We start from the raw sequence: 26,337 nt of genomic DNA, 5'->3' as shown, positions 1-26,337 counted from the left end.
CTATTTTTGGCTCCTGAGAGATTCTGGTGAAAGCATCATCTAAAGCATCGTTTGTGAACTGCCCACAAGTTCTGGAAAGGTGGCAGTATTGATACTCTGCTGATCTGAAGGTCCTGACTTGTTAATAAATATTGCAGTTGGTCAGTAACTTGGAGCAGATCTAAAAACAGAAACCCCACACCTCTGGAAGATACCGTCACGTCCACCCCTGGCTTTGCTGTTTCTGTTAATAACTTCTCTCATCGCGAGAGGTCAGCCATAATGAAAGCAATGGTACTTCTGACGTGTGCCTGAGGAAGACAATGCGGGTGCCATAATCGTGTATGTGTGTGTGTGTGTGTGTATGCTTCCGTTTGTTACTCGCGGGTGAAAGATTTCTTTTGTTAGGTTCTCATGAAGCCAAGAGTCCATGTGAACTTTAAGACTTGACGTCTCCCATAGAAAATGTGGCATGGAAAGTTCCACAGGCTTGTCCTGACTACTGCGTTAACTCACAGAAAGATTCTGGCTGTATTTGCCATGGTGGGGGTTGGGGGTGGGGGGGCAAAAGGACTTAGGTGAGCCTTCCCAGGCCTGGGGAATCTGGACCAGGGAGCCCCCTCCCCCACCTCTGGACAACAGGGCCTGAGCTCGACGCAGGCTCATGTCCTGCTTTGAAGGAGTCGTTTAGAGGCTAATTGTACTTTGCCCTGGAAGAGGTCGGCTTGCTGCTGTGTGAGGAGCGGGATTAAGTTGGCCGCCAGACCAAAGACTGAAGTAGGCGGAGCTGGCTGGGTCAGGGCTGACACAGGCCACGTCACTGCCAATGCCAGGTCCTCGTAAGCCACGCCCTCCTAGGTGGTAGGCAGTCTTACTGTCACCCTTGAAAATAAGCGTCCATCGGACCAGGCTCCCTTAAGATAATGTACCTGTATGTTCTTTGCCATCAAGTCACTTCTAATAACCCCTCCGTCTCCCAACACTCTTCGCCCCACATCCCTTGCTCAGGGGTTGCGGTCAGTGGACACACAGTAACTGGGGGTGGGAATCTGAGAAACAAGACCACTTCTGCTGTCTGTGGCAGAAGACAACAGCAGGATCTCGGCCAACCTCTGCCTTAAAGGAAATCTTTATTAATTATGTATGGTTCACAGATGTTCTTTTCAAACCCCCACTTTCTGGAGAAGCACAATCCTCATGAGTGGCTTCAGCTTTGCATCATGAGTCTTGTATTGAGAGAAAATCCAAGTGGTACAATTTGTTTACACTATGATTCTTTCTAAATAAACTCTTTTTCAAAAAAAGAAAAAGTCTGGTCTTTCCTTAAACGTTACAGCAAAACAGATATAAAATAGACAATAAATTATAGTTTCTATTTACAAAAAAGCTGTAAGTGCAAACAGTTTTAGGTCATAAATGTATTATTTAATCAGTTTAGTATGAAATTGGCTTCCTAGTACATGATTGTGAAAGAGACACTTTAAAAACATTCTACGATTTCATCGGCGTCTTACTTTCTACAAGAGAAACGGGATTTGGGTTCACGAGGGCGTGCCCATCCCGTTCCTAGCTGCTGGGGGCTTCCTTCCTCATTTCGTTTCCTTTGTTGCTTCTAACCCCGCCACCCGGCACGCTGTCCAGCAAAAGGCAGAGAACCGTTCTACTGAGATAAGTGAGATACCAGAGCCGACGTTCCCGACGTTCATGTGCTTCCCAAGAGCCGTTCCAGAGGAGAAGAGGCACAGAACTGCTTTCACATGTTACACGGTGAAAGTGCGGGCTACCCAGAATGCTCCTGGCCCCTGTAGCCTCACCACAGCGCCCACTCACTCCACCTGCGGCCTTAGCAAAGAAAACAGCAAACGTGGGGGTGGGGGTGGGGGGTCCGAGGTGTGCAAATGGCACGGTTTGTTGGACCGAAATAAGTAGATTTTCACACCAACACAACTCCAGCGCAAACACTAACGGCAGTGACGGAGACAAAAGGCACTTCCACACAGCCCTGGGGATGGCCCAGGCTGCTGACCCTACATGAAACTCACCTTCTGGAATGAAATCTGTGAACAGAGGCATTTTTCTCCCAGTTTCCATTATCTGTAGGTCTACCTCCGACAAATACCACTGAACGGGCTGATACTTTAGCCGAGAATACTCTTACTCCTTTTAAGATTATTTTCCCTATTTATTGTTAGAGAGACACTAACACCACAAATAGCTTGATCTAAAGCTAAAACTAATTTTGGTGGGCTCTTTTTCCTTTTGGAGGGGGGAACCCTTCAACGTTATATTTCTGTCATTAACCAGACCTTGTACTACAGACATCCAAACTCTGCTTCCTATAGACCAACAACTACTCACGTTATTTACCGGGTGAGCGAGTTATTAATGAGGTCCTTTACAATCTTCCGTGGGCGGTAAGGCACCAACCAGCACTGAGCGGCTTCAAAGCCTCGCCTCCCCCCCTTCACTGTGCTTTTGAATGTTTTGTGTTTTTTTTGTTTTTTTGTTTTTTAAGGCAAACGTCATCTGGGAACCCAAGGCAGCATCTGTGTCCCCAGCGACTGGTTTTGAGTTAGTGGCATCCGCAAGCTCTGACGACCATATTCCTGTATTTCTTCAAGATGACATTGGAGTTGTCATCAAAGTAAAGAACTGAGATGGCATTGAGTTTCGTTGGTGCACAGCACGGTTTGGGGACATACTCGGGATTCATAAGGTGAACCTGTTCAAAAACAGAAGGGGAGAGGCACCATTAGAAGCCTTACCTAGCCCTGGCTGACTCCTACTTATACAGTGAAAGTTGGCGGTGGGGGTTGGAGTGGGTGGAGGGGCAATGGCCGAGTCGGTTAAGCATCCGACTTCAGCTCAGGGCATGATCTCACGATTCGTGGGTTCGAGCCCCACATTGGGCTCTGTGCTGATAGCTCAGAGCCTGGAGCCTGCTTCGGATTGTGTCTTCCTCTCTGTTCCTCCCCTGCTTGTGCACAGGCTCGCTCTGGCTCGCTCTCTCTCTCTCAAAAATTAACAAGAAATTTAAAGTGAAAGTCCCCAGGAGCTCACCAGCGTCTGCACAATGGCGTGGTTCGTGGCATTCATGTGTGCGTTGAGTGGGAAAGAACATTCTCCATCACAGTAGTTGGCCGCATAGCCCTTGGGTGCGATGATCCAGTCCTTAATCGAAAGCAAAGGGACATGACATGTGATGAGCATACATTCCTTCTATCATCTGTGTTCTCAGTAATCCTGTGAGAAGGTACTCCTCACATACCACAGCTACACAGACCAATGATGGGAGGCCAAGTTCACGTTCACGTGGCAAAACTAGGGTGTGAACCTGGTCCGTCTGGCTCCAGAGCCCTCACCCCTTCCACAGCCTGCAGGGGCTTTAGCTGCTGCCCACCTGCTGGACCAGGATGCACACAGGTGGTCGGCTTTCTGCACATGGTCCCCAGGGGGGTGCCTCGAGGAAGCCCTGTCATCATGATGCCACCTGAGTAGAGCAGACAGCATCTCCTATCCCTTGTCACCTAGGATTTACTTATAAACTAGTGGTGGCTCTCAGCTGTGGAACTCCGCATTTGTGTGCTTCTAGACAGTTTGGGTGAGTCAGTTTCTAGCCATTGGAGAACCGTTAGGTCAGTTTCTCTGACGCTTTCTCAGAACACAAAATTGGTGGGGTCCCTGGCTGGCTCATTCAGAGAGCGTGCGACTCCTAGAGTTGTAAATTCAAGCCCCACATTAGGTGTAGAGGTTACTTAAAAATAAAATCTTATACACACACACACACACACACACACACACACACACACACAATTTGTTTAAATGCCTAAATAAGCACGTGCCTTGTAGACTTTGAAAAGAATGGGGGAAGAACACTGGGGACAGTAGTATCGATTCTTAGGGACACAGAACTTGGGAACCAGGCTCCCTGGGAAGGTGCCAGGGGTCTTGGTGCACAAGTAGGCTGCCCCTTCCTTTGCCTTCCTCCAGACACCCAGGCATTTGGAAAGGCTCCCAGGACCTTCTCACAAGGAATCACCTCAGCCCTAAAGCTCAAAGCTGCTGCCATTAAGCTAGGAAAGGGCTGCTGTGAAGGGACCTTTGTCCCCCTTGCTGCCCAGAGAACTCACCTGCCATCCCAGGTCCTGGAAGCTCACATAAAGCTCATGCTTCCTGCAGGCTGTTTTCAACTCACTGCTGTTATAATCTGTTGGAGGAAATCAGAAGATGCGCCTGTTAACCCATTCATTCTTTCACTTAAAACTTACCCTGGGAAGGTTTGCTGTGGCTCAAGCGTGGTATGAGGCTCAGGACAAACGTGAACCTGGCTCCTGCTAGACACAAAGGCGGTCACCAAACAGCTCCGTCACATGCCTGGTTGCTTGGCTATCTCGTTCACTCTGGGGCTAGTGCTGGGCACACTGGCACACAGTGTGTGATTATGGACTTGAATGGATGCTTTCAAGCAACAGATGATTGTTGTGAGCCTGTTGTATGCAAGGCCTATGGAGAGGGTGTGCAGATGCCCCCAGGCACCCCTTGGGCTCCTGAGCTGGAAGGCACTGCATTCACAGTAAAAGCTACACAGGCAGGGTTTGCTACACTTCAAACAGGGACAGTCTTGGAGCTGCCAGGGAGCTATGAGGGGCATGGCTTCCTCGCCTCACTTCCAGCGTTGAGTCCTCTGACCTGCACTGAAGCGCTGACTCCTAAGATAGGAAGCCCCATGAGAGTCTGCTGAAGCCTCCTACCTGCTCTATGCGAAGAGGGAGCCACTAACCTGGCCCAACCTCCAGGAATGGGGGGGTGAGGGGGGCTGCATTTGTTTAGGTCGCCTGCTCTTAAGGTGACATGCCCTCTGCTAGGCCGACAGCAGGAAGTAGGAAGAGAGCTTACACAAGGCTTGCATCCTCCAGGAACTTAGAGAATCCAAGGGGCGGTGTAAAACATGCACACAACTAACTCAAATACAGAACAGTGTCTGCAGGCAAGTGCGGTCGGCAAATCCCACTGGGAGTTCGGAGAAGGTCAGTTATCAGGAAGAACAAAGCTGGGGACGTGAACGGCCTGGAACGCCAACCAGGAAGAATGGGACTTTCTACCAGAGGCGTTCAGTAAGCCTGTGACGATGTCTGAGCCAGAGAGTGCCATGTTCAGAGCTAGGATTCTACAGGATCAGTCTGGTAGGGGTGTTGCAGGGAGATGAACAGCAGGACTCCAGAGAAAGGTTCTGAATCTAAAATGGACATTTGATGGATACGAGAGCGTGAGGTCACTTGTATGCCTGTTTTAATCACATGAGCCAGGAAACTGCCTAATTGTTTAAAGCCTATTTGAACTGGGTTTCCTATTAACTTGTGTTCCTGGGCCTCTTGGCCTGAAGTAAGACAGGACATGTGAGTTTGTAAGGGGAAGAGACAAACAGTACCGACTCCGCTCAGTCACCTATACTGGGAGGAGAGGGGCTACCATTTTGAGGTGATCTGCTAAGTTCTCAATTTTTTTCATGCTCCCTACCTGCCTTTTTCAGCTTGCAGAACAACTCTTGCTGTAATTTCAGGTACCTGGAGGAATGGAACATAAGACCGTGCTGAAGGAAAGTCTTCACAGAGAAGGGTGCTGAGGACTCTAGGTTAAACATACACACACGCACACACACGTAACCACCACCACCACGCAAGACAAAACCTCCTGCTGAAACAATCCTCAAGAAAAAAATCAAGCACTCAAAGGACTAAGCTATCCCTGAAGTCAGAATATAAGAGAATTCACAGGGACCATGGTAAGAGTAGTCTCTGCAATTACAAAAAAGAATGCTTGAAATAATGGAAGAAATAAAGAAATAGAAATGCTACAGTAAAGACATTATGGAGAAAGAACATGAAAAAAGGACAGGTGGATGTGAAAGAGAACAAAATGGAATTTTATAAAACCAGAATCACGGAAGATAAAAATGAAGCAGATTGGTTAAACATCAGATTAGACATAGCCGAAGGCAAGATTAAAGAACTGAGCAACAAATTTGAAGAAACTTCCCAAAATACATCCCAGAGAGTGAGATGGCTCAAAAAAAAAAAAAAAAAAAGGGCTCTCTTTCTATAAGGAGATAATGGAAGACAGAATGAAAAGTCCAGTGTATTTCTAATAGGAATTTCTGAAGAGAATAATGCGGGAATAATATTTGAATATATAAAGTGTGTGTGTGGTGTGGGGGGGGTAGTTTTCTACAAGAAAAGCAAACATCTTTATACTGGAAAGGCACGATGAGTCTTAAACAGAGTAAATAAATTCCTGTCTGGCCATGTGGTGAAACTGTAGTATATTAGATGCAGAGGAACGCTTAAAAGCAACCCAAAGGTAAAAAGAAAATAATCCACAAGGGAACATAAGGTAGATGGACAGCAATTTTTTTAATGCTTATTTTGAGATAGAGAGTGTGTGAGAGAATGAGCATAAGCAGGGGAGGGTCAGAGAGAGATGGAGAGAGAGAGAGAATCTCATGCAGGCTCCAGACTCAGTGTAAAGCCTGACATGGACCTCGATCTTACAACCATGAGATAATGACCTGAGCTGAAATCAAGAGTTGGATGCCTAACCGACTGAGCCACCCAGGTGCCCCATGGAGAGCAAACTTCTTAGCAACAAAAATACATAACAGAAAAGGTTTAATACCATAAGAACGATGCCATCAACACAGAATTCCATGCCCAGCTATGGTGGCTAGTTCTCATGTGGGCCACCCAGCTTCCAGGTTCCCCTCTCATTTGGGATGAGATGGGAATTCACAGACAGGTGGGAATCAAGGCCTAATCCCCCACCAGATAGCTCCCACCTTTATCCCTGGCAACTGAGTACAGGCTCATGACTTCATTAATGCCAGGCAGATGCCCCCACCCTTGACAGAGTGACTCTAAGGGAAAGCTGAGAATGGGTGGCATGGCAGCCACGTGTCTGGGGTGATGACATCCAAACAACACTGTCCTTGTGACGAGGTCTCAGCTTTGTCATTTGATTCCCTGTGTTTGGTTGTTGGTTGGAGAAGTTCCTGATACTCTTACAGTATTTTTCACTTTGACCAGAATCTGCTTCTCTTCCATGTAGCCAGGAAGGGCCTTGACTAGCTAAATTATTGTTCCATAGTTAGGGGATAGGGAGTACAGGGTGCAAGGGAAGGGACGGTCACTATCTCATATGGGTTGCTGAGCCTGTCTCTCTGTTAAGCTGTCTTCTAAGCAGAGACCTGCAGGAAGATTAGGAGTGAGGAGGAAGCTATCTGGGGGAAGAATGACTCTCACGGTGGGAATGGCAAATGCAAAGACCACCAAGGAAGCAACCTGGCTGGCCTATCATAAAACAGTCTGGTGAAGGCCCCTATGTGTTTATAAAAACCCATATCCTCTGTCTACTCCCTGGGCACACAGCTATTGGACATTTCCCACTGTGATTAGGTGTGGCCACGTGCCTAAGCTCTGCCCATATACTTGGGGAAAAGGGTAGAGGGGTGTGCCGCTCCCAGGCCTGGGCCTCCTGGGTGCACACTCCTTCCTCACCTCCCAGTTTCGAGTAGGAGTCAACCTTCTGAAGACTTCAAGTCCCTGGTTCTGGTTCTTTGCACTCCTGAAGATGTCCTGGGTTAGACGGTAAGTTATATAATCCTCCTACGTATAGTCTCAGTCTGGAGTTTTCCCTACTGGACATCAGTTGGCCTGTGTCCGTGCAAAGTAAACTTCCCCCAAAATGTCTTCTCTGTGCTGGGGACCATGATCTCCCCGAAGTCAGGCTTGGAATCATTCTCCATGTCAAAGGCAGAGATTTATGGGATACCTTTCCTTTCTGAGTTGACAAACGTGGACAGTGTAATATAATAAAGAATATTACATCCTGGCAGAGCTATAAAAACCATGAAATTTCCTAATAGTTCCAACTTGTGGGTCCCTAGATAGGTTCGGGATATGGGCTAGCCATCCAAAAGACCAACCATGATGTCATAGAGCAGGACTTTGCTTCTCTACCTTCACCAATAGGTCTAGTTGTCTGTGAGCCTCCTGCGAATTTGACTCTCTCAAAGATCAACAAAGAGAACTTTCTCCGTAAGAACAGCTATTTCTTTTAGAACCAGACACTGGCATTTTTGTTGTTAAGTAAAGATCGGGCCGGAGAGAGGAAAGGGAGGAATTCAACTCTTCTGCTTTTCCTCCTACAGATGCTTTCAAGCCACACTTAAGTTTCCTTATAACTCCGTGTTAAGTGTTGGCCAAGAGTGTATAAATATTTGTGAAGGTCAACACTCCTCAAAATAGTTGTGTCTGCCACTCAGGGGTCAGTGACTTGGGTTCTGCAGTGGAATTACACCACCATGCATGGGTTTGTTTGTTTGTTTGTTTGTTTGTTTAAGGACTGACGGATTGCAGAAAAACATTCTCCTGCCCCGGTCCCTTGATATTTGTTTAGATGAATGGTCTGGATAGACCCAGTGAAAACTTATGCAATAACAGGAACTGCCTTCAGTGGGAGAAATGAAATGGACAACTTTGTCCAGATGGGTTCGCCACTCAAGGGGAAGGCAGACACAAGAAGCCATATTGCTGGACAGAGGCAACAGACAAATACCAGAGCAAGAGCCCCAAGGCCTCCACAAACCTCCCCGAGGGCAACAGTCCTCGATCTGATCTGACACATTGTGAGACTCATCAGGGAACTGAAGTCCTCTCTCAGACCCTCAAGGCAGAATCACCGGGAACAGGTCCCCTGCCAGCAGGGCTGCCTGGGCATTCCCGGGATGCAGATGTGGTGAAGGCTGGTCTGGGAGCAGAGACGTTTTCAAGGAATGTGGCTTTTTCAAAGTTGAACACAGAAAGTGAAATCTGGCTTCCTTTCATTCTAGGGGACTCTTTGGCCCAGAGCAGAGGGCAGGAAAGGTGCCAGAAGCCCAGCTAGGATTCTGGCCTAGCCAGACCAGGCCCAGGGAGGTCGTCCTGAGTACCCTGGACTCCCACCACCGATTTCCTTCCTTCCTTCCTCCCTTCCTCCCTCCANCTGGTCTGGGAGCAGAGACGTTTTCAAGGAATGTGGCTTTTTCAAAGTTGAACACAGAAAGTGAAATCTGGCTTCCTTTCATTCTAGGGGACTCTTTGGCCCAGAGCAGAGGGCAGGAAAGGTGCCAGAAGCCCAGCTAGGATTCTGGCCTAGCCAGACCAGGCCCAGGGAGGTCGTCCTGAGTACCCTGGACTCCCACCACCGATTTCCTTCCTTCCTTCCTTCCTTCCTCCCTTCCTCCCTCCATCCCTCCCTCCTTCCCTCCCTCCCTTCTAAGAGAGACTGTGTGAGCAGGGGAGGGGCAGAGAGAGGGAAGTAGAGAATCCAAGCAGGCTCCACGCTGTCAGTGCAGAGCCTGACACAGGGCTCGAACTCACAAACCATGAGATCATGATCTGAGAGCTAAAATCAAGAGTCGGACATTTAACTGACTGAGCCACCCAGGCACCTCAGCCCTCACCATAGATTTTCAAGCTTTATTTTTTTTTTAATTTTTTTTAATGTTTTATTTATTTCTAGGAGAGAGAGAGAGAGACAGCGTGAGCTGGGGAGGGTCAGAGAGAGAGGAAACCACAGACTCTGAAACAGGCTCCAGGCTCTGAGCTGGCAGTCAACACAGAGCCCGACGCGGGGCTCGAACCCACGAACCGCGAGATCATGACCTAAGTGAAAGTCGGACGCTTAACCGACTAAGCCACTCAGGCGCCCCAGATTTTCAAGCTTTAAAAGCTTCAGAGGCCCCACCCTGGGAGAACGGGAGAACGTTTAAAGACCTAAGACAGCTCTGCCCGTTTGCCCCCCATGAATGAAGGTCCTTGGGCGAAATCCTCCAGGCTCTGTCGTGGGAAAGACACTGTCCTTGTTGGAAATGAGGGCGAGCAGAGCAGGGCTGGGCACAAAGGCCAGGCTCCCATGCACAGTGCATTCTCTATAAGCCTCTGTCCTTCCAATACGCTGCCGAGAGGCATCCACATCTCTCCCAAGCCTTCTGGACCATTAAACCAGTGGCACAGGGGGTGCCTGGGTGGCTTAGTCGGTTAAACGTCTGACTTTCGCTTAGGTCATGATCTCGCGGTTCGTGGGTTCGAGCCCCACGTTGGGCTCTGTGCTGTCAGCTCAGAGCCTGGAGCCTGTTTCAGTCTGTGACTCCCTCTCTCTCTGACCCTCCCCTGCTCACACTGTCTCTCTCTCTCTCTCTCCTAGAAATAAGTAAAACAAAAAAAAAAAAATTAAAAATTAAACCAGTGGCACAGAAAGTGTCACGTCCATCCCCAGTGGCCAGACTGGTGGCCAGGGTCACCCATTTTGCAACGTGGCTGCTGTGGAGTAGTGCAATCTCCCAAGCCTCAGGGGTGTGTGTGAGTCATCATTCCAGGTAACGCAGGAGCAGGTGCACCTCGGAAGCGTGGGGACGTGGGGAAACCGACCAGAAGGAGCCCTATGGAGGTACGGTTTCCTGGAGTCCAGGCTGATGGGCAGGAGGGTAGGGTGACACGCGTCTCATCCCGGCATGTCAGACACCACCTCATTCCCACATATGAGAGTCCTGCTGGGAGCAGGTGGTGGTGGCTTTTCCTGTCTGGGTGGGCCACTGGAGGCCAACGCGGCAGGTCCCACTGCACACGGCTCTTTGCTGACCCGTTCGCTTGTCCTCGGCCCCTGCTCCACCTTCCAGTGCCTGTCTCACCTGGACAGCTATGGTCAGACTGCCGCGGCCCCCTCAGGTCTGGCTGGCAGCTGGCCCGTGGCCCTGACACTCAGTTTCATCTGCGACAGCCTCTACTCCCCGACCTTATCTTCTGTTCTTCCCTGTGATGCCTGAGGGGCGGCTCCCCTACAGACAAGAACTAATGGGACTAACAGGGACCCAAGTGAGTCCCTGGAAATGGGGGCCACCACTGCCTCACAGGACACTGCAGAGGGACAGTTCTCCTGCTCAGCACAGTGAGGACAGGGTGCTCCTGACCCACCGTAAGCAGCCGGCTGGCCCAGCACCTCCTCATGGCATCCATGTCCCCAGGCAGCGGCCATGTGCACTGCACATCTGTTCTGTACTGAACATGAGGGTCACATCCCATTCGCCCTAAGGAGGACGCCCAGCATTCCTTGCCCCCGCCCCCAGCATTGTGAAATGCTGCGCACAAGGGGAAGGCACAAGGGGGCCGTAGGAGAGGGGAGCTTGGGCCTCACCACTGGCTTGTTTCTGAAGCTGATCAGCTACATGGAGTGAAATGCAGGCTTCCTGGGCACCAAAGGCCAGGGGATTCTCAGGGGAAGGAGTCCTGGATGAGAAGGGAAGGGCTCAGCAACGATCCCGATGTGCACGGCTGGCAGTGAGTGGGAAGGGGGGGGGGGGCCATTGTGCGGGACTACCGTGTCGAAGTGGGCGCAGCGCAGCCAGCCCGGTCCCGGGTGTCCAGGCAGCCTACCTGCCATCCTTTCCAAGGCCAGGAGAGGAGGAGGGGAGAGAAACAACAGGGAAGACATGAGGAGAGGAGAAAGGCAGACAAGGTCAAGGCAACCACACGAAACAAGGTGAGAGGGAAGGAGAGAAGCAGGCAGGTGGCCGCCTCCGAACAGGGCTTCTGCACAGGGCAGCGCGGCGGTGCTGGGCTCACCCCACAGCTGGCAGGGGGCGGGCACCTGGAGGCACGCTCCACACCGGGTTCCCAGTTCTTCTGAGCCCAGTTACAGAGTCTTCCCAGAGGAAACTCATTTTTAAAATTACTTTTAATGTTTTATTTTTGAGAGAGACAGAGAAAGCATGAGTGGGGGAGGGGCAGAGAGAGGGAGAAGACGACACAGAATGTGAAGCAGCCTCCAGGCTCTGAGCTGTCAACACAGAGCCCAACGTGGGGCTTGAAACCACAAACCACAAGATCATGACCTGAGCTGAAGTCAGATTCTTAACTGACTGAGCCACCCAGGTACCTCAAAACCGGTTTTTTAGAGAAACAATTCACTACCCTTATCTCCCTCCTCTCCTAGAATGAAAAGGGCAAGTGTAACATTAGCAGCTGTTGAAATGGTACCTCGGTCTTCACTGATCTGGCTGCTTCTTCCAGATCTCCCAGCCTCATCAGCCCTTCTTAATCCAAAAAGAGTCTCTGGCTCTCCCTCTCTGCAGCAGGGACACTGTGGAACCACACTGAGCCCTTGATCTTGGGTGTCAGTAATGTCACAGAATGTTGGGAGGATGGGGTAGAGAACTTGATCTTCAGAATCTAGACTTGGTTTATAACCTTGATGGTTAGACTGAGAGCCAACAGGGAGGTCCGTTCTTCTGTGGTGCTAGGATTTCATATCTCCTACTTCATTTAATTTGGGTGGACTTTGGCCTACTTTCAGCCTTTATCTCCATTATCAAAGAATGTGGAGATTAACTGTCTTGAAAATAGACACAGGCTTCTCTTCCAGACTGAGCATGAGGACTAAGACCCTGTGTTCAGCACCTCTGCTCTCCATGTTCCCTCCTAGAGGGAGCCTCCTGGCCCCTGGGACCTACTCGTGGGCTGAGCAGTAGTTGGTGGATCATTCAGGCTTCTTGCAGCTCCTGTTTATGCTTCTTTACTATCACCCTTCAGCCCTGCTGGCTGTGAGTACATTCCTATGGGGGAAACCCAAGGATGGGGTAGAGGGGAGCCTATCACTCCCTGATCACTTTTACCCAAAGGGACTTCAGGGCAAAGGAAAGTATTATAAATATGGAGTTCGAAATGATTCTAACTGTTGAATCACTAGCCCCATGCCTGTCGGCCACAGCTGTGAAGAATTAAGATTTGCTTTCATTTAGAAAGCCCCGCACAGGCCTGTCCTTCTTGACCAAGACATCTGGAAGCCAAGCCGTAGGCCCTAAAATTTTAATTGAAGATCAAAATGACAAATTACAATTCCCAATTCCTTTGAAGAACCATCGACAGATAATGCAGAGCCCTAGAGCTTTGGATGGTCACCGAGGGTTGGCCTGCTCGGCTCTGGCCTGCCAGTCCAGAGAAGCACGTGAGGACCTAGGAGGGACATCTTCCAGGAACAAAAAGGCCAATGAAACATTGATCTGTAAGAATGAGGCCCTCGGCCTGCAGCTGGGGCTCCCTGAAATCTACAGCAAGATTTCATAGTCACAATAAAGTACCCAAACCACTGTTTTGCAAGCGACGCAGTCTGGTTACTTTTCTCTTATGCTGGAAGCACACCGAATGGTCCCAATCAGGAAATTCAAGAGATACAAGATATGAACTATCAATGAGGTCAGTTGCATATCTAAATGTACCAGAGCCACATCACCCCCCACACACACCCAAGGATCCTTAAAGGCACATGTCTGGGTGGGTTGGAAAGAGATGGAAGGAGAATGGACTCTAAACTGCTAATGGGTAGCATCTGAAGCAATGAGGGACTCATTCCAAAAGGCAGATGGGGTCGTGCGGAGTTGTTGGTTCACGGATGATCGGCAGAGGTGCGTGGCAGCCACAAAAACATCGAGGATGAAAGAGGCCTAAAGGGCACCTAATTTCACATAAATCGTTAAAAGTGGCAGAAGAGCTCCTACAAGCTCATCTCCCACAGCAAAGCACAGTTCTAAGTCACAGCATTGGCAGCCAGGGGACTGACGGCGCAGAAAACCTCAGACTCACCAACAACTACTCCCAACGCAGCGAGGTTTGGAAAGATGGTGGGAAAATCAGCTAGGTTGGTATCTACCCCTCAAGGCCGGTAAATTGGCCAGGTGGTGTCATGGTCCCCCAGGAGTTGAAATAATGAACCCCAAGAGAAAGCTACTATAAGAGAGCGGGTAGAAAGACCAGCCCATGAGAGAAGGAACCCCAAGGCAGGGTGTCACAGAGCAGCAGGCTGGTAGAAATGGAGGCTGAAAAAGAACTGTCAGATTCACCAGGATCGCCAAGAGGCTGCACAGCACGGCTCAGACCAGCATGTAAAACACATGTAAAAGTGATAAACAATCCTGTGCAGATGATGTCCAAGGCTGCTGGAGAGGTGTGACACAGCCAACATCCATCATTCATTTAGAGCGGACAGCTGCAGGGAAGCAAGGGCACGTGAAAACCACTCGGGGGGCCTTCGCTCCAAACCCACACTGCGGTGGGTGTGTTTGCAAAGTCCGCCTTGAAGGCCAAGTACAGATGTTAGCACAGATTCCAGTGGGCGGTGGGGAGGAGGGGGATGGGGCTCTCGGCCTTTTCCTTGCTGTGGACTTGGCCTACTGGCCCAGGCATCAGCAGCTCTGTTCCAAAAATAGCCACAGATTTCCCTGCCATGTGTCACCTTGCTGACAGGGAATTTGATGGATTGTGTTAACTTCTTTGCCCAGATGCGGGATGGTCTCTGATGGGCTTCTTCTGGTGGTGGTTGTTTCCGTGGAGAAATAGTAATTCCCTGGGAACACTGTGTGGAAGAAGGGGGGCAGCAGAGGCAAAGTAATCTCTCCCTTCTAACTTCCAGAAGATTTACAAAGGGAAAGTCCTGTCTGGAGTCACACCAGAGACCACAACTCTTGGCCTCAGTATCAGCTACCTGGTTCATGAGGGTCCAGCAAGGACATGAAGGTCTGGTCTCATAGTGGCCTGGAATAAGGGACAGACTGACTGGATGGCCCATTTCTCTGGGTAGCAGACCATCTTTCTGGAATTCCCTTCTCCAGGAGTGACCTCTTCCATTATATGTCTGCTCCCATTAATAGCAGGGATAAATGAAGAAAATGTCAAATATATCAAGTCGCACTTGAATGGGCCTAACCCAAGCAATTTCTCAGACCAGCTTGAGAGGGTCTTTGAAGACAGTAAGAGGGAAGGAGGGTCCTTGTTAGTGACACTGTCTTGGGGGTTGTCCTTGGAACAAGAGGCCAGAGGCACTTGCTATGAACTCTCTCGTCCTATTACCGCTGAAAAGAGCAAAGCACACTTGCAGGTACTGGGTTGGGAGGTGGGGGAGGGAAGACCAAGAAAAAGCAGATACACTTGCATCTTACTCCACATTCAATTAACTTTCATACTCCTATTTAATTGCAACTTATCAAGTTGAAAAAAAAAAGTTGAAAGGGACGTGGAAAAGAAGAATCAGGTGACACTGTGGAAACCCAAACCAGAGACATGTTTTCCTGATGAAAAACTCTGGTGTGTGTACTTGGGGGAGGGCGTGGTAAATAAATCAAGTGCTATTTCAATTTTAAAAAGCGATCAACATTCCCAGAGCTGCCTTCGTGTCTGGGGTCCCAGCACCAAAGTGACCACAGTTCATTCATGAATTGAAGCCTAAAACACTGAGATGATTAACCCTTGAGCAGGCTTCCTCTGAAGCAAGTAAAGCAAAGCGATCATTTCTTCTTCATGTTTTTTAAAATACCAACCCTGACTGTTTCTAGTGGTAAACACAGGGGCATCCATGCTGGGCAAAGCTTCCAAGAAACACTGGGATGACAAGGAGCAAAATGTCACCTCACCCTGGGTGGTAGGTTCTCAAGCTAAGTTGCTGGGGAGAGAAACGGCTTATTAAGTCAGACTCTAAAATGAAGACCATTTCTCCCCAAAGAAAAGATGAGTACTCTGGGAAGTTGCATGAACTCTTTGTGGCCACTGACCGTGACATTTTTACACAGTCACCTTGAAGACGTAATGCATCTTCCAAAACTGTTTTACCTCCTTTCCAAAGATCCTAACATCTGCCCTCAGAACCTACTTTTCACAATTGGAGGTAACTAATCTTTGAGCATTATTATGGACCAGATCAAATACTTCTCATTTCATCCCAGCGAATCTACCAAGTGTTAATCACCCCCACTGAATGGATGACTAAACTGGAGCTGGAATGGACTGGTTTGCCCAAAGTCCACCACAGAGCAGTAACAAGGGAAGCAACATCAACGGCTTCAAATCCTACCCACAAAACTTCAACGGCATGCTTGACTCCTGGGCTAGTTCAACAGCTTGAGGAAACCCGGAATTTACAAGGCTTGGCATTAGAGTAAGATGGATCTCCACTGGAATTCAATACCAGCCATGTGAGCTAATATCAGGGGGAAGCTCTTCTCCCCTCTCCTTCATGTTTTGAAGAGTGGACTTCCATACTGCTCCCCAAAAAAGGCACAGCATGGGGGATGGGCATTTCTGAAGGACCACTGAATTGATCCTCAAGTAGTGGGAGCTCTTTCCTCTCTCTCGCCCATTGCACCTGCCTGCTCAGGGCAGGATGGGGCTGACCGCATTCTCTAGCCTGAGGGTCAACACGTGGCCTCAGCCTGGCTTTCTACCAAGCTACCATGAGAGAGACTTTCTCTCCTGAGGCGGAGGTAATGAAGGGTGATAAAATCCTGGAACTGGTGGTTGCCTTACTTACCACCACATAGAGATGGTCCTTCTGAGAATGCCACCAACAAGGGAAAATAGAAAAAGAGAAAGCAAGACTCCTAGCACCGTGTGAGCCCATAATCCAGCCATGCCTAAAGCCAGAACCCTCAACTTCCCAGTTCAATGAACCAATGAAATCCATCAGAGATGGCTGTTTGAGCTGATGTTCCATCACTTTCAGCCAAGAGCACTGACAAGCCCATCTTCTGCAAGTAGACAAAGTTTTCTTGTACACCACAACCTCCCAGATGTGATGCAACTAGAAGAAAGTCTAGGTATGCTCAGGATCTTTATGTGAATGAAAGAGTTAAGAGAAATCAAACAGAAGGATGCTTTTCTGGAAAAACAGACTCTCGGGAGGTAGTCAGCCTGTAGACCCAGTACCTGGATAACAAATGTTCCTTTCTGATGGCCTTAGGAACCCATCTAAATAATTGGTGGCTGTGACAAGGCACCTGTGGGCTTTTGTACTTGCCAGGCAGAAGCCATGCGACAGCTAAAACCATCAATGCATCCTTGTTCTCACTGAGGCTCAAGAGCCAACTAGGTTTCCTGAAAACCCAGGCTCCACCCAGACCCACCTGAAGCGCTGGAGACCCGCGACACATCCTGCGACTGGGTGGAGCGATTGCGGCTCTGCTGTCGGCGCCGCCCAGGGGCTGACCTCGTGGTGCGCACGTGGACCTCACTCACTTTGAAGAAGGCCACCATGAAGGGCTGCTTGTCATAAGGGCCATCTCTGCCCACCAGGCCTGCGGCTCGTGGGTTGATGTTGAGTCCTTAAAAGCAAAGCATAGTGCACCTGTCTTTATGCCATGGAAACTTGTTCCTGCAGCTGCACAGCTGAGCTCTCCTGGCCACCCAGGTGGCAGCCACGAAGGAGGAGCAGGCAGGAAGAGCACTGTGCAGAGCCCCGGTGACTCCCTTCAGAAGGGCAGAATCAAGACACTCCTTCCAAAGCTCCATGAATTAGAGCCAGAGATGGTGTGAACACCTAGGCTTGCTCATCCCTGATATACCTCCCCTGACATGACCATTCTTTCTTTCTGATTATAAATGTCCCAACCAGTGAGGCAACTTCACAGGCAGAGTGTGCCCCATCTGGGACCCGCAGGAGGACCCTGGGCTGCTGGGCTTTGGTGCTGCAGGAGGAGGGGGCACTGGAAGGGTTCCCGTGCAAACCCACCCAACTGTCAGAAGGTAGACTGGGCTCCCCTTGCCTCCATGAGCTGTCTTCCCATTGTTGCCCCTGGAACGCAGACCACCTACTTATCTCCAGGTCCTTTCTGGAGACCTCAGGGACAGGTTTAGCTTTTCAACAGAAGTTTTGTGGGAACAGTAAATGAAGTCACCCCAGAGCCATGGTCTCGACCATAAACCATGGTTCTACCATAACTGTTGCAAGGGAAACGAATGAAGAGTGTTTGCCGATTTGGGCAAACTTACCATCCTGAGTCACCACGCTCAGCTGAAGCCCCATGTTGTGCTGTGGGGTCACGACCCACAGATTGCTAGTGGCTGTGATGTCAAATTCCAGCCAGCCTTCTTCTGAGGCCCACACCACGCGGGTGTCCAATAAAAATAGGTCAGAATCTCTGAAAGAGAGAAAAGGTGGTGTGGTGAGTGGCACACCGTGCTCTTGGCCCATCCTCTCTGTCCTGCCTTGGCAATAAAATGAAAATGCCAACATTGGGCCAGGTCTACCTAGGAGGTGCTGCGTATGGTGCCTGTTGCAGCTCTAGCTCCCACACATACAACACAATCTGGAGGGGAGTATCTGCTAGGGCGCTTCNGGGAGGGGCAGAGAGAGAGGGAGACAGAACCTGAAACAGACTCCAGGCTCTGAGCTGCCAGCACAGAGCCCGATGTGGGACTCAAAACCATGAACTGTGAGATCATGACCTGAGCCGAAGTCGGACGCTTAACCGACTGAGCCACCCAGGTGCCCCTGTTCACGACAAGTCTTTCTTGGAGGTGAGGGAGGGAGGGAAGGAGGGAGGGACAGAAAAAAGGGACGGAAGGTAGGAAGGAAGGGAGGCAAGGAAGGTGGTAAGGGAAGGAAAGAGGGAGGGAAAGGAGGGAAGGAGAGAGGGAAAGAAAGTCATATTGTTGCTTACTTTATGGCAAATGAACTCTAAAAAGAGAGAAAGGGGGGCATGAAGAAAAGAATTAGGAAAATGTTAAAATCAAGATTCATGTAAGCAAAAAGAAAGTTGTGCTTTGTTCATTTTTTTTATTGTGTAAAATTAGAACGTGATAATCTTCACATGTTCGTTCCCATGAAATAAGGAGAGACAAGAAGCCACATCATATCTGTGAGTAATCATCAGTTCCTTGCTTTTAATTAAGGCCTTTGAATGGTCCTTGCTGAGTGTGAGGTCCTTTCTCGTGTGGACAGTACAGTCGTGGGTGTATGTTGAGTGATTTTAAGTTCATTCCAACACAGCTGTGAGCCATGGCTGGGGTTTTTGTAGGCAAACTCAGACTCCATCCCTTCCACTGGGCTCCAAAAGGAGTACTTTTATAGATGTGTATCTATCTATAGGTATAGATATATTTTTTAACAATTTTCAACAAACATAACCCTAGGAATTGTGGGAAGGTGGAGTAAGAGTTTCTCTGCTCCTGCACATGTCATGATAGAGCAGTGTTAGGGGATGATCACCTTTGTGTGTTTCCAGAACACTCTGAGTCTGAGTTGACATCCCAGGATTGCTGGCATGAAATGGCCGGGAATTCCCATGACAGGGAAGGGAGCCACTTTGGCTGTGGAATGATTCAAATCCCTGGTGCCATATTTTACAGAGTAGAAAAAGGACTAGAATTAAATACTGAATTTAAGATGAGCATCGCAATACTAATTCTGTACACCAAAATTGGTTATAAAGGGCTTTTGTCCACTTTGCTTTCCTTACAACAATCTTGAAAGCTCGTAGAATATCATTATATAGTTGGGGAAACTGAGACTTAAAGGAGAGGTTACAGACATACCACTAAGATTAAACTCTAGTAAGAAAAAGAGGGGCGCCTGGGTGGCTTAGTCGGTTAAGCTTCCGACTTTCGCTTAGGTCATGATCTCACGGTTCGTGGGTTCGAGCCCCGCGTCGGGCTCTGTGCTGACTGCCAGCTCAGAGCCTGGAGCCTGTTTCGGAGTTTGTGACTCCCTCTCTCTCTGACCCTCTCCTGCTCACGCTGTCTCTCTCTCTCTCTCCTAGAAATAAATAAAAAACATTAAAAAAAAATTTAAAAAAAAAAAGAAAGAAAAAAAGAAAAAGAGCCAGCTAGCAAGGGGCTCTGGGGTGGCTCAGTCGGTTAAGTGTCTGACTTTGGCTCAGGTCATGACCTCATGGTTCATAAGTTTGAGTCCTGCATCGGGCTCTGTGCTGACAGCTAAGAGCCTGGAGCCTGTTTCGGATTGTGTGTGTATCTCCCTCTGTCTCTGCCCCTCCTCTGCTTGTGCTGACTCTCTCTCTCAAAAATAAATAAATGTTAAAAAAAAAAAAATAAAAAGCAACGTAGCTAGCGAGAAGAAAGGAAACAGATTCAGAGTTTTCTATACTGTCATGCTGCCTTTTGAGACCAGTATGAAAGAACCTGTGGCAAATGAATAAAGTGTTATTTCTATCCCATCGAATATCTGTGAAGCTGGTGAGACCATCCGAGTTAAACATTTTAGATTTCTGAGGGGAAACAATTGTTCCTGTTTACATGGCTTAGAGTTAGAAGGAAGCTCTATTGTCATCTTTTCCAAGCTTAAAACAGTAGGTAGAGCTAAAAGTAGTTTACTCAGCTGCTGAGCAGGGTCCGCGGGGGGCCACCCTCGAGCCTGCCATCTTTAACGCGCTCTCCAATGTGCATGTGTCATACCTCCTGTTGACAAATTACCCCCCAGTACTGAGGTAACTGTGAGCAGGGAAGCGGGGGGTGTTCATGGAAAACAGCAAGAGGGGACTACAAGTCCAAAGCTTTGAAGTGAAGATATAAAAAGACATCAATTCTGATCTGGAAGGTTGAGAAGACCCTCATCCAGAAATAACAGACACTACGGACAGCAATGTGGGAAAATGTCCTGAAGGCAGCATGTGACGTGTCCATGTCAGAGGAGGATGAAGATGCAGTGAGAGTTTCAGGGTGCCATGCTGCACCGAGATGAAGGGGGTCCACTGTCACTATTTACAGAGCTCCAATGACGTACCTGGCGAATGATTCTTAAGGACTTGTAACAAGCATGCAGGAAACCACAGTCTGGGATAGAAGTGTGGCAGGGATGGTACAAAGAGCTAGAGTGAACTTTTATTTTGAAAAAGTAGGGTTTATAATAAAAGAAATGGGACTCTATTACAGGAGAAAGCAGGATGGGACATAAGTCCATCGTCCAAAATAGAAGAGAAAGCAGAGAGAAAAAGAAGAGGGTATGGATTAAAGGGGAAAACATGAATCAGAAACTAAACTCAGGGTAAAGGGGGAAGGTGCTGATGGGAAGGATTAACAATCATGACGTGGAAGGCATGAAATCCTCATGGTTAGTGGGGACCCATGGACATGGGGAGCCTGATGTTCTCTCCTGACTGCTCCTGAGTCACATCGGGTCCCCGGGCACCTGTGATGTTTCTCCACCACCTTCCCGGGCTGTGCAGTGAGAACACCAGTCCTCACTGCTTCATAGACCAGTGGGATACACAAACACAGCCTGGCAGCTGACCTGGAATGATGGAAAACTCTGTGGCTCACAAGTAGTGAGGTGGCCTCAAATTCAGGTGTTCATTGAATCTATGATGCTTGGGTCCCAAGGAAGGAAGGTGAGGTAGAGCATGTGCTTAACGTAACTGGACTAAATAGACAAGGAACAACTATTTTCTGTGTGCTTTCAATAAACAGGATATACCCAGAGCTTCTCCTTTACGCCTTGGGGACCCCCGAGAGGCAGGTGCTATCACTGTCTCTCTCCTACAGCTAAGGGCATGGAGCCTAGAGAGGTGAGGTGTATTAAAAGTCACACAGGTATTAAGTGGGGTGACCAGAACTTAAAGTCAGAGCCGACACTCTTGGCCACCGCACATCTCAAAAGCAGAGTCAAGAAAAGCAAAGGGCACAGGCTGAAAAATACGGCACCAGGGCTCAGAATAAGGTAAGAGTTCAAATCTGCTGCACACTAATGCCAACATCAGCTGGATGCAGATACTCAGAGATACTCAGAGCTGGCACGTGATCAGAAATCATGAGTAGGTTCTCCTATCAAGGCCAGGGGAGGAAGGGGTGAAAGGGGCATGCAGGAAGGGACCAACGATGTCTGATGACTACTGCTGGAACTCCAGGGACCTTCTCAGTCTTGCTCTACTCTTCTTTCCACACAGAAGAGTCTCTGTCTAAGGTGAGGACACTACCAACATGCATTCACACAGCCAGGGTAAAGAATTAAAAAACAAACAAAAAGACCAAAAAAAAGAAGAAAAGAATTACAGTTTTAAGAAATAACTTCCTTAGCTCACCCTCCATGTTTCCAATAACTCAGGTATTTAAGAGATACTATTTAGGGTGACTGGATGGCTCCATTGGTTAAGTGTCCAACTCTTGATTTCAGCTCAGGTTGTGATCTCATGGTTCACAGGACTGAGCTCCAAATTGGGTTCTGCGCTAACAGCGCATAGCCTGCTTGGGATTCTCTCTCTTCCACTCCACCTCTATCCTTCCCCCACCGCCCCCCCGCCACTCTCTCTCTCAAAATAAACTTTTTTTTTTAAAAAGACATAGCAAATCAATGAAGCAGATCAGGTCACCCGCATCTATTTACTTTTCTTCAATGACACATAGCTTTCTTAGTCTCCTTACTATAAAAGTGTAGCCTCAGGGGCACTGGAGTGACTCAGTCAGATAGGCATCCAGCTTCAGCCTAGGTCACGATTTTGTGGTTCATGGGTTTGAGCCCCACCTTGGGCTCTGTGCCGACAGCTCAGACCCTGGGGCCTGCTTCAGATTTTGTGTCTCCCTCTCTCTCTCTCTGCACCTCCCCCACTTGTGTGTGCTCTCTTTTTCCCTCTCTCCCTTTCTCTCTGTCAAAAATAAATAGAAATATTAAAAAAAAAAATTAAATACAAGGGTTCCCTATTCAATCACACTTTAGCAGAGTCAAGGTCTGCTGTTCTTATCTAAAACATGTATAACCAGTGGATAAAGAATGCTAGGGTCTGGCCAAAGTGATCATCATGACCAGACTATTTGGACTTCCTATTTGGATGACTGATGTACACTATGTTAATACATTATGAAAGGAAATTCTAAAATGGGGGGGGGGAAGAGGGAGGGAGAGGGAGAAAGGGAGAGAGAATCTTAAAATAATTTATTGCCTATTTTGTTCTCTACAAACTCACAGAACCCCATGATGAATATGCATTCCATCTTCAAGGACACAATGATTTTATTCTCAGCACTATCTGATGAGAGGGAATAAGTTTCCTCATACTGTGATCATCCTGGGAAAATTAAATTCTTAACAATAAGCCTAAGAAGAAATTTTTAGAAAACCTAGAAATTTCTAGAAAATTTCACAAATTCACTCTGGGGCTAGAGTTGACTGACCAGCAAGTCACTTGCAAGACTTGTGGACCTGGTGTTTATGGGCAAAGTCGCCTCTATGTGGTCCCTCCCACAGCACAGTGTCCAAAGCACCTACCCTTGTAGGTGACCTTCCATCAGGCTGAGAGGTAGAAAGCACCACGGTGAACACAGTAGGTCTTTTTCTTTTTCGCCCCCGGGGAAGAGCAGGAAGAATCTGAGCTTCTAGTGGCCAGCATTGGTCTTTCCTGACAAATGGCACCCATTGTGGTCCCGCAAAGTGCAACTCTGCTTACTACTGATCATTTCACTAGAAATGTTCTTTTTTTTTTTTAAATATTTTTAATGTTTTATTTATTTTTGAAAGAGAGAGAGAGACAGCATGAACAGGGGAGGGTCAGAGAGAGAGGGAGACACAGAATTCGAAGACAGGCTCCAGGCTCTGAGCTGTCAGCACAGAGCCTGACGCAGGGCTCGAACACACAAACTGTGAGATCATGACCTGAGCCGAAGCCGGACGCTTAACCGGCTGAGCCACCCAGGTGCCTCTAGAAATGTTCTTAATAACAAGTAGAATTTAGATGTTTGAAGCAAGCAGATTGGTCTTGTGCCTTTATTTCTTCAGACCATTCCCTATGCCCTTTATGTCTAGACTTAATGGTAAACTAAGATACAAAACAACATTCATATAGTGATGGACCAATTTTATAGGCAATGAGGCAAATTTAAACTTCAAAGAGAATGGAAGTCAAAAGCCAATCATTTTAGAAAATGAAATAGTAAAGCAGCATTTTTACTTTCTTCTTACATATCATACATAGAGAATTATGTTTAAACTTTTACAACTAAAAGAGCACTACAAATCAGGGTAAACTGCTACACACATATGAATCTGAGTAAAAGGGTGAAGGCACTTTATTATATAATTAGCTAAGCTCTCACTGATTTTATGCCACTTGATATTAACTAATTTTCACCTCAAGGACTAGCATGGTATAAAGAGATGTTTCAAATAGCAGAGGCACCTTAACTCTCTATGGAATATTCCATCTTCAACAAACGAATACAAGTCACTTTGCTGACAGAATACTAACCTAGCTAGCCCTTCCATGACGTTTACTACCTGAATGCTTTTACATATGCCAACTCCTCACAACTACCATAAGAGGTAAACACTACAGATACCATCACAGGTTGACAGATAGGGAAACTGAGGCACAAAGAGGTTAAGTAGCTTGCTCACAGTCATACAGCCAGTAAAGGCAGGGCTGGAATTTGAACCACGGAGCAACTTGGCTCCGTGGTACACATGCTTTTAATCAATCATCAGAACTGTGGTTCTCAAGTTCAGCTGACTTACTGTTTGGACCTGGGGAGGGCTTGTTAACACACAGCCTGCTGGGCCCACCCATGGAGTTTCTGGGGGGGGTGGGGGGGCTGAGAATTTGCCTGTCTAAGGTTCCCAGGTGATGCTGCTGGTCTGGGAACCACACCTTGAGAGCCACTGACCTACAGCAAAGTCCCCTTCCCTTGAGTAGGACTAGTATTACCTTCACCTGCCTTTTAGACTTAAGGTTCAAAGCTAACTGCTCTCAAAAGTTCTTCTTCCTCTCCTTAAGACAGTGCAAAGCAAATGTAGAATGTTCCCTGAGTTAATGTTTGATTGTCTTATGGATTGGGCTTACCTTCAGGGAGTTTTCAAGTTAAACCGATAATCAGAATCACAAGCAAGATCAAGTCTGAAGCAGCAGTGTTATTAGAAGGCCCGCTTCTCTGTGTCAAGGACGGAGAGGGGTAAAGCAGGTGACTTTCCACAAATTCATAGCTACCTAGCCTATCCTCTTTGGCCACATAAACAGAATACTGTTCTCCTTCACTGGGGTATATACTCCAACATGCCCAAGTAATCGAGCACAGACTGAATGAGAAGTCTGGCCACCTTTTAAACACATTATATGCAAATGTTACACTGTCATTGTCATCACCAATCCCACATTTCCATATCCTGTACAATCTAGGGAAACGAAACAGAAAAAATGCTGCCCATTTGTGGCTTAAAAAAAAAAAAATAGATGTCTTGCAAGATAGTCTTAGCTACTACCATGGCCAGCCTCCCACAAGGCTGGACATTCCGGTAAGAAGATTCACATGACAAATGTGCCTCAGTGGCTCAGTCAGTTAAGTATCCAACTCTGGATTTCAGCTGAGATCATCATCTCACAGTTTGTGGGTTTGAGCCCCACGTAGGGCTAAGATGACAGCATGGAGCCCGCTTGGGATTCTCTATCCTCTCTCTCTGCTCCTCCTCTGCTCATGCTTTCTCTCTCTCAAAATCAGTAAATAAGTTTTAAAGAAAAAATAAGATGATGTACATGACTATGGCAATCTGTGTCTGGGAATGAATAATATGGAAGACATACTTGTTTCTGGAAATAAAGACCCGTTTTCATGTTTACCAAGTGGTAAACAGTCCCCAAACATTTTCGCTTGCCTGCCGTACCCTGGCTCCCCTTCTCCCCTAAACAGAGCACTCTTTTCAGCACATCCAACTCTTTATGATAACCTCAATTCCTCCCTGCAATACTCTCTTCTCCACTGTGCCTATGTGAAGAACAGAACTTAGACTGGCTAAGGCATACAGTTCAGTAGCTGCATGAATTGTTTTCTTAAATTTGCAGTAAACCATTCAAGGTATGACTTCACTAAAAAGATGAAACTAACTAGTTATATAACCTGAGCTGTGGGTCTGCTGTATTATCCCTTTTTCAGGGGCAAAGGAACAAATACTGAAAAGTTCAATGCCTGCCTGAGGCCCACGCTGAGTGTGCCAGAGATTATCAAGTCGGCAAGTAAGATTTCAGGAGTCCCTGAGGATCATACCTGTGAAAGCCAGATACAGAAAGAGAAACAGGTGTGGCTGAGTACAGCGATAAACGGCTTTGATTTCCCTCTGCCCCAGCTACAATGAGGTTCTCTAATCCCGGCTTTCTCAAATTTGCCCTTCTCTTCAAAAAAGAACATAGTCTCAGGTATCTTACTTTTACCTCAGTAAAGATAAAGGTTCGTGTCACTTCACTTCAGCAAGCAGCACTGAAAATCCAACAGCATTTTTAGAGCAATGAATCTATAAGAAATGCTATTCTAAGGAAATTGCTCTCCTAGATCCTGGAACTGGATCAGGTACCAGGTTCAGGTCTGTTTCCAAAACGACACCATTTCATTAATCAAAAGCAAACTTTGTGGGGATTCATTATAAAGATTTCACCATGAAAATAATAAAAATACTATGCTTTAGAGACATATGCTTCTGGTTATGATGTAGCAAACTAACATTCCCACTAAGAACAACTGAGAAAAAAAAAAGCCCATTTGTAGTCATCTTAGAGCAATAAGACAGTCAACCCCTGAT

General features: G+C 47.7%; 1 protein-coding gene across 1 annotated transcript in view; it reads right to left on the bottom strand.

Annotated features, from left to right (window-relative positions):
* Positions 1-2,461: 2,461 nt before the first annotated feature.
* Positions 2,462-26,337, bottom strand: part of BMP6 (bone morphogenetic protein 6) — a 155,024-nt gene continuing 131,148 nt past the window's right edge. The window contains exons 3-7 of the mRNA XM_077770080.1: positions 17,823-17,971; positions 16,958-17,155; positions 4,110-4,186; positions 3,040-3,150; positions 2,462-2,701 (exon numbers count right to left, since the gene is read on the bottom strand). Coding sequence (XP_077626206.1) covers positions 2,552-2,701; positions 3,040-3,150; positions 4,110-4,186; positions 16,958-17,155; positions 17,823-17,971 — 685 coding nt within the window. The 3' untranslated portion in view covers positions 2,462-2,551. The remainder of the gene's footprint in view (positions 2,702-3,039; positions 3,151-4,109; positions 4,187-16,957; positions 17,156-17,822; positions 17,972-26,337) is intronic.

This window comes from Crocuta crocuta, unplaced genomic scaffold (assembly GCF_008692635.1).
Source record: "Crocuta crocuta isolate KB4526 unplaced genomic scaffold, BGI_CrCroc_1.0 scaffold24, whole genome shotgun sequence".
Taxonomy (NCBI): domain Eukaryota; kingdom Metazoa; phylum Chordata; class Mammalia; order Carnivora; family Hyaenidae; genus Crocuta; species Crocuta crocuta.
Note: the sequence above shows the minus strand (reverse complement) of the source record. Positions and strands in the feature narration are given on the sequence as shown.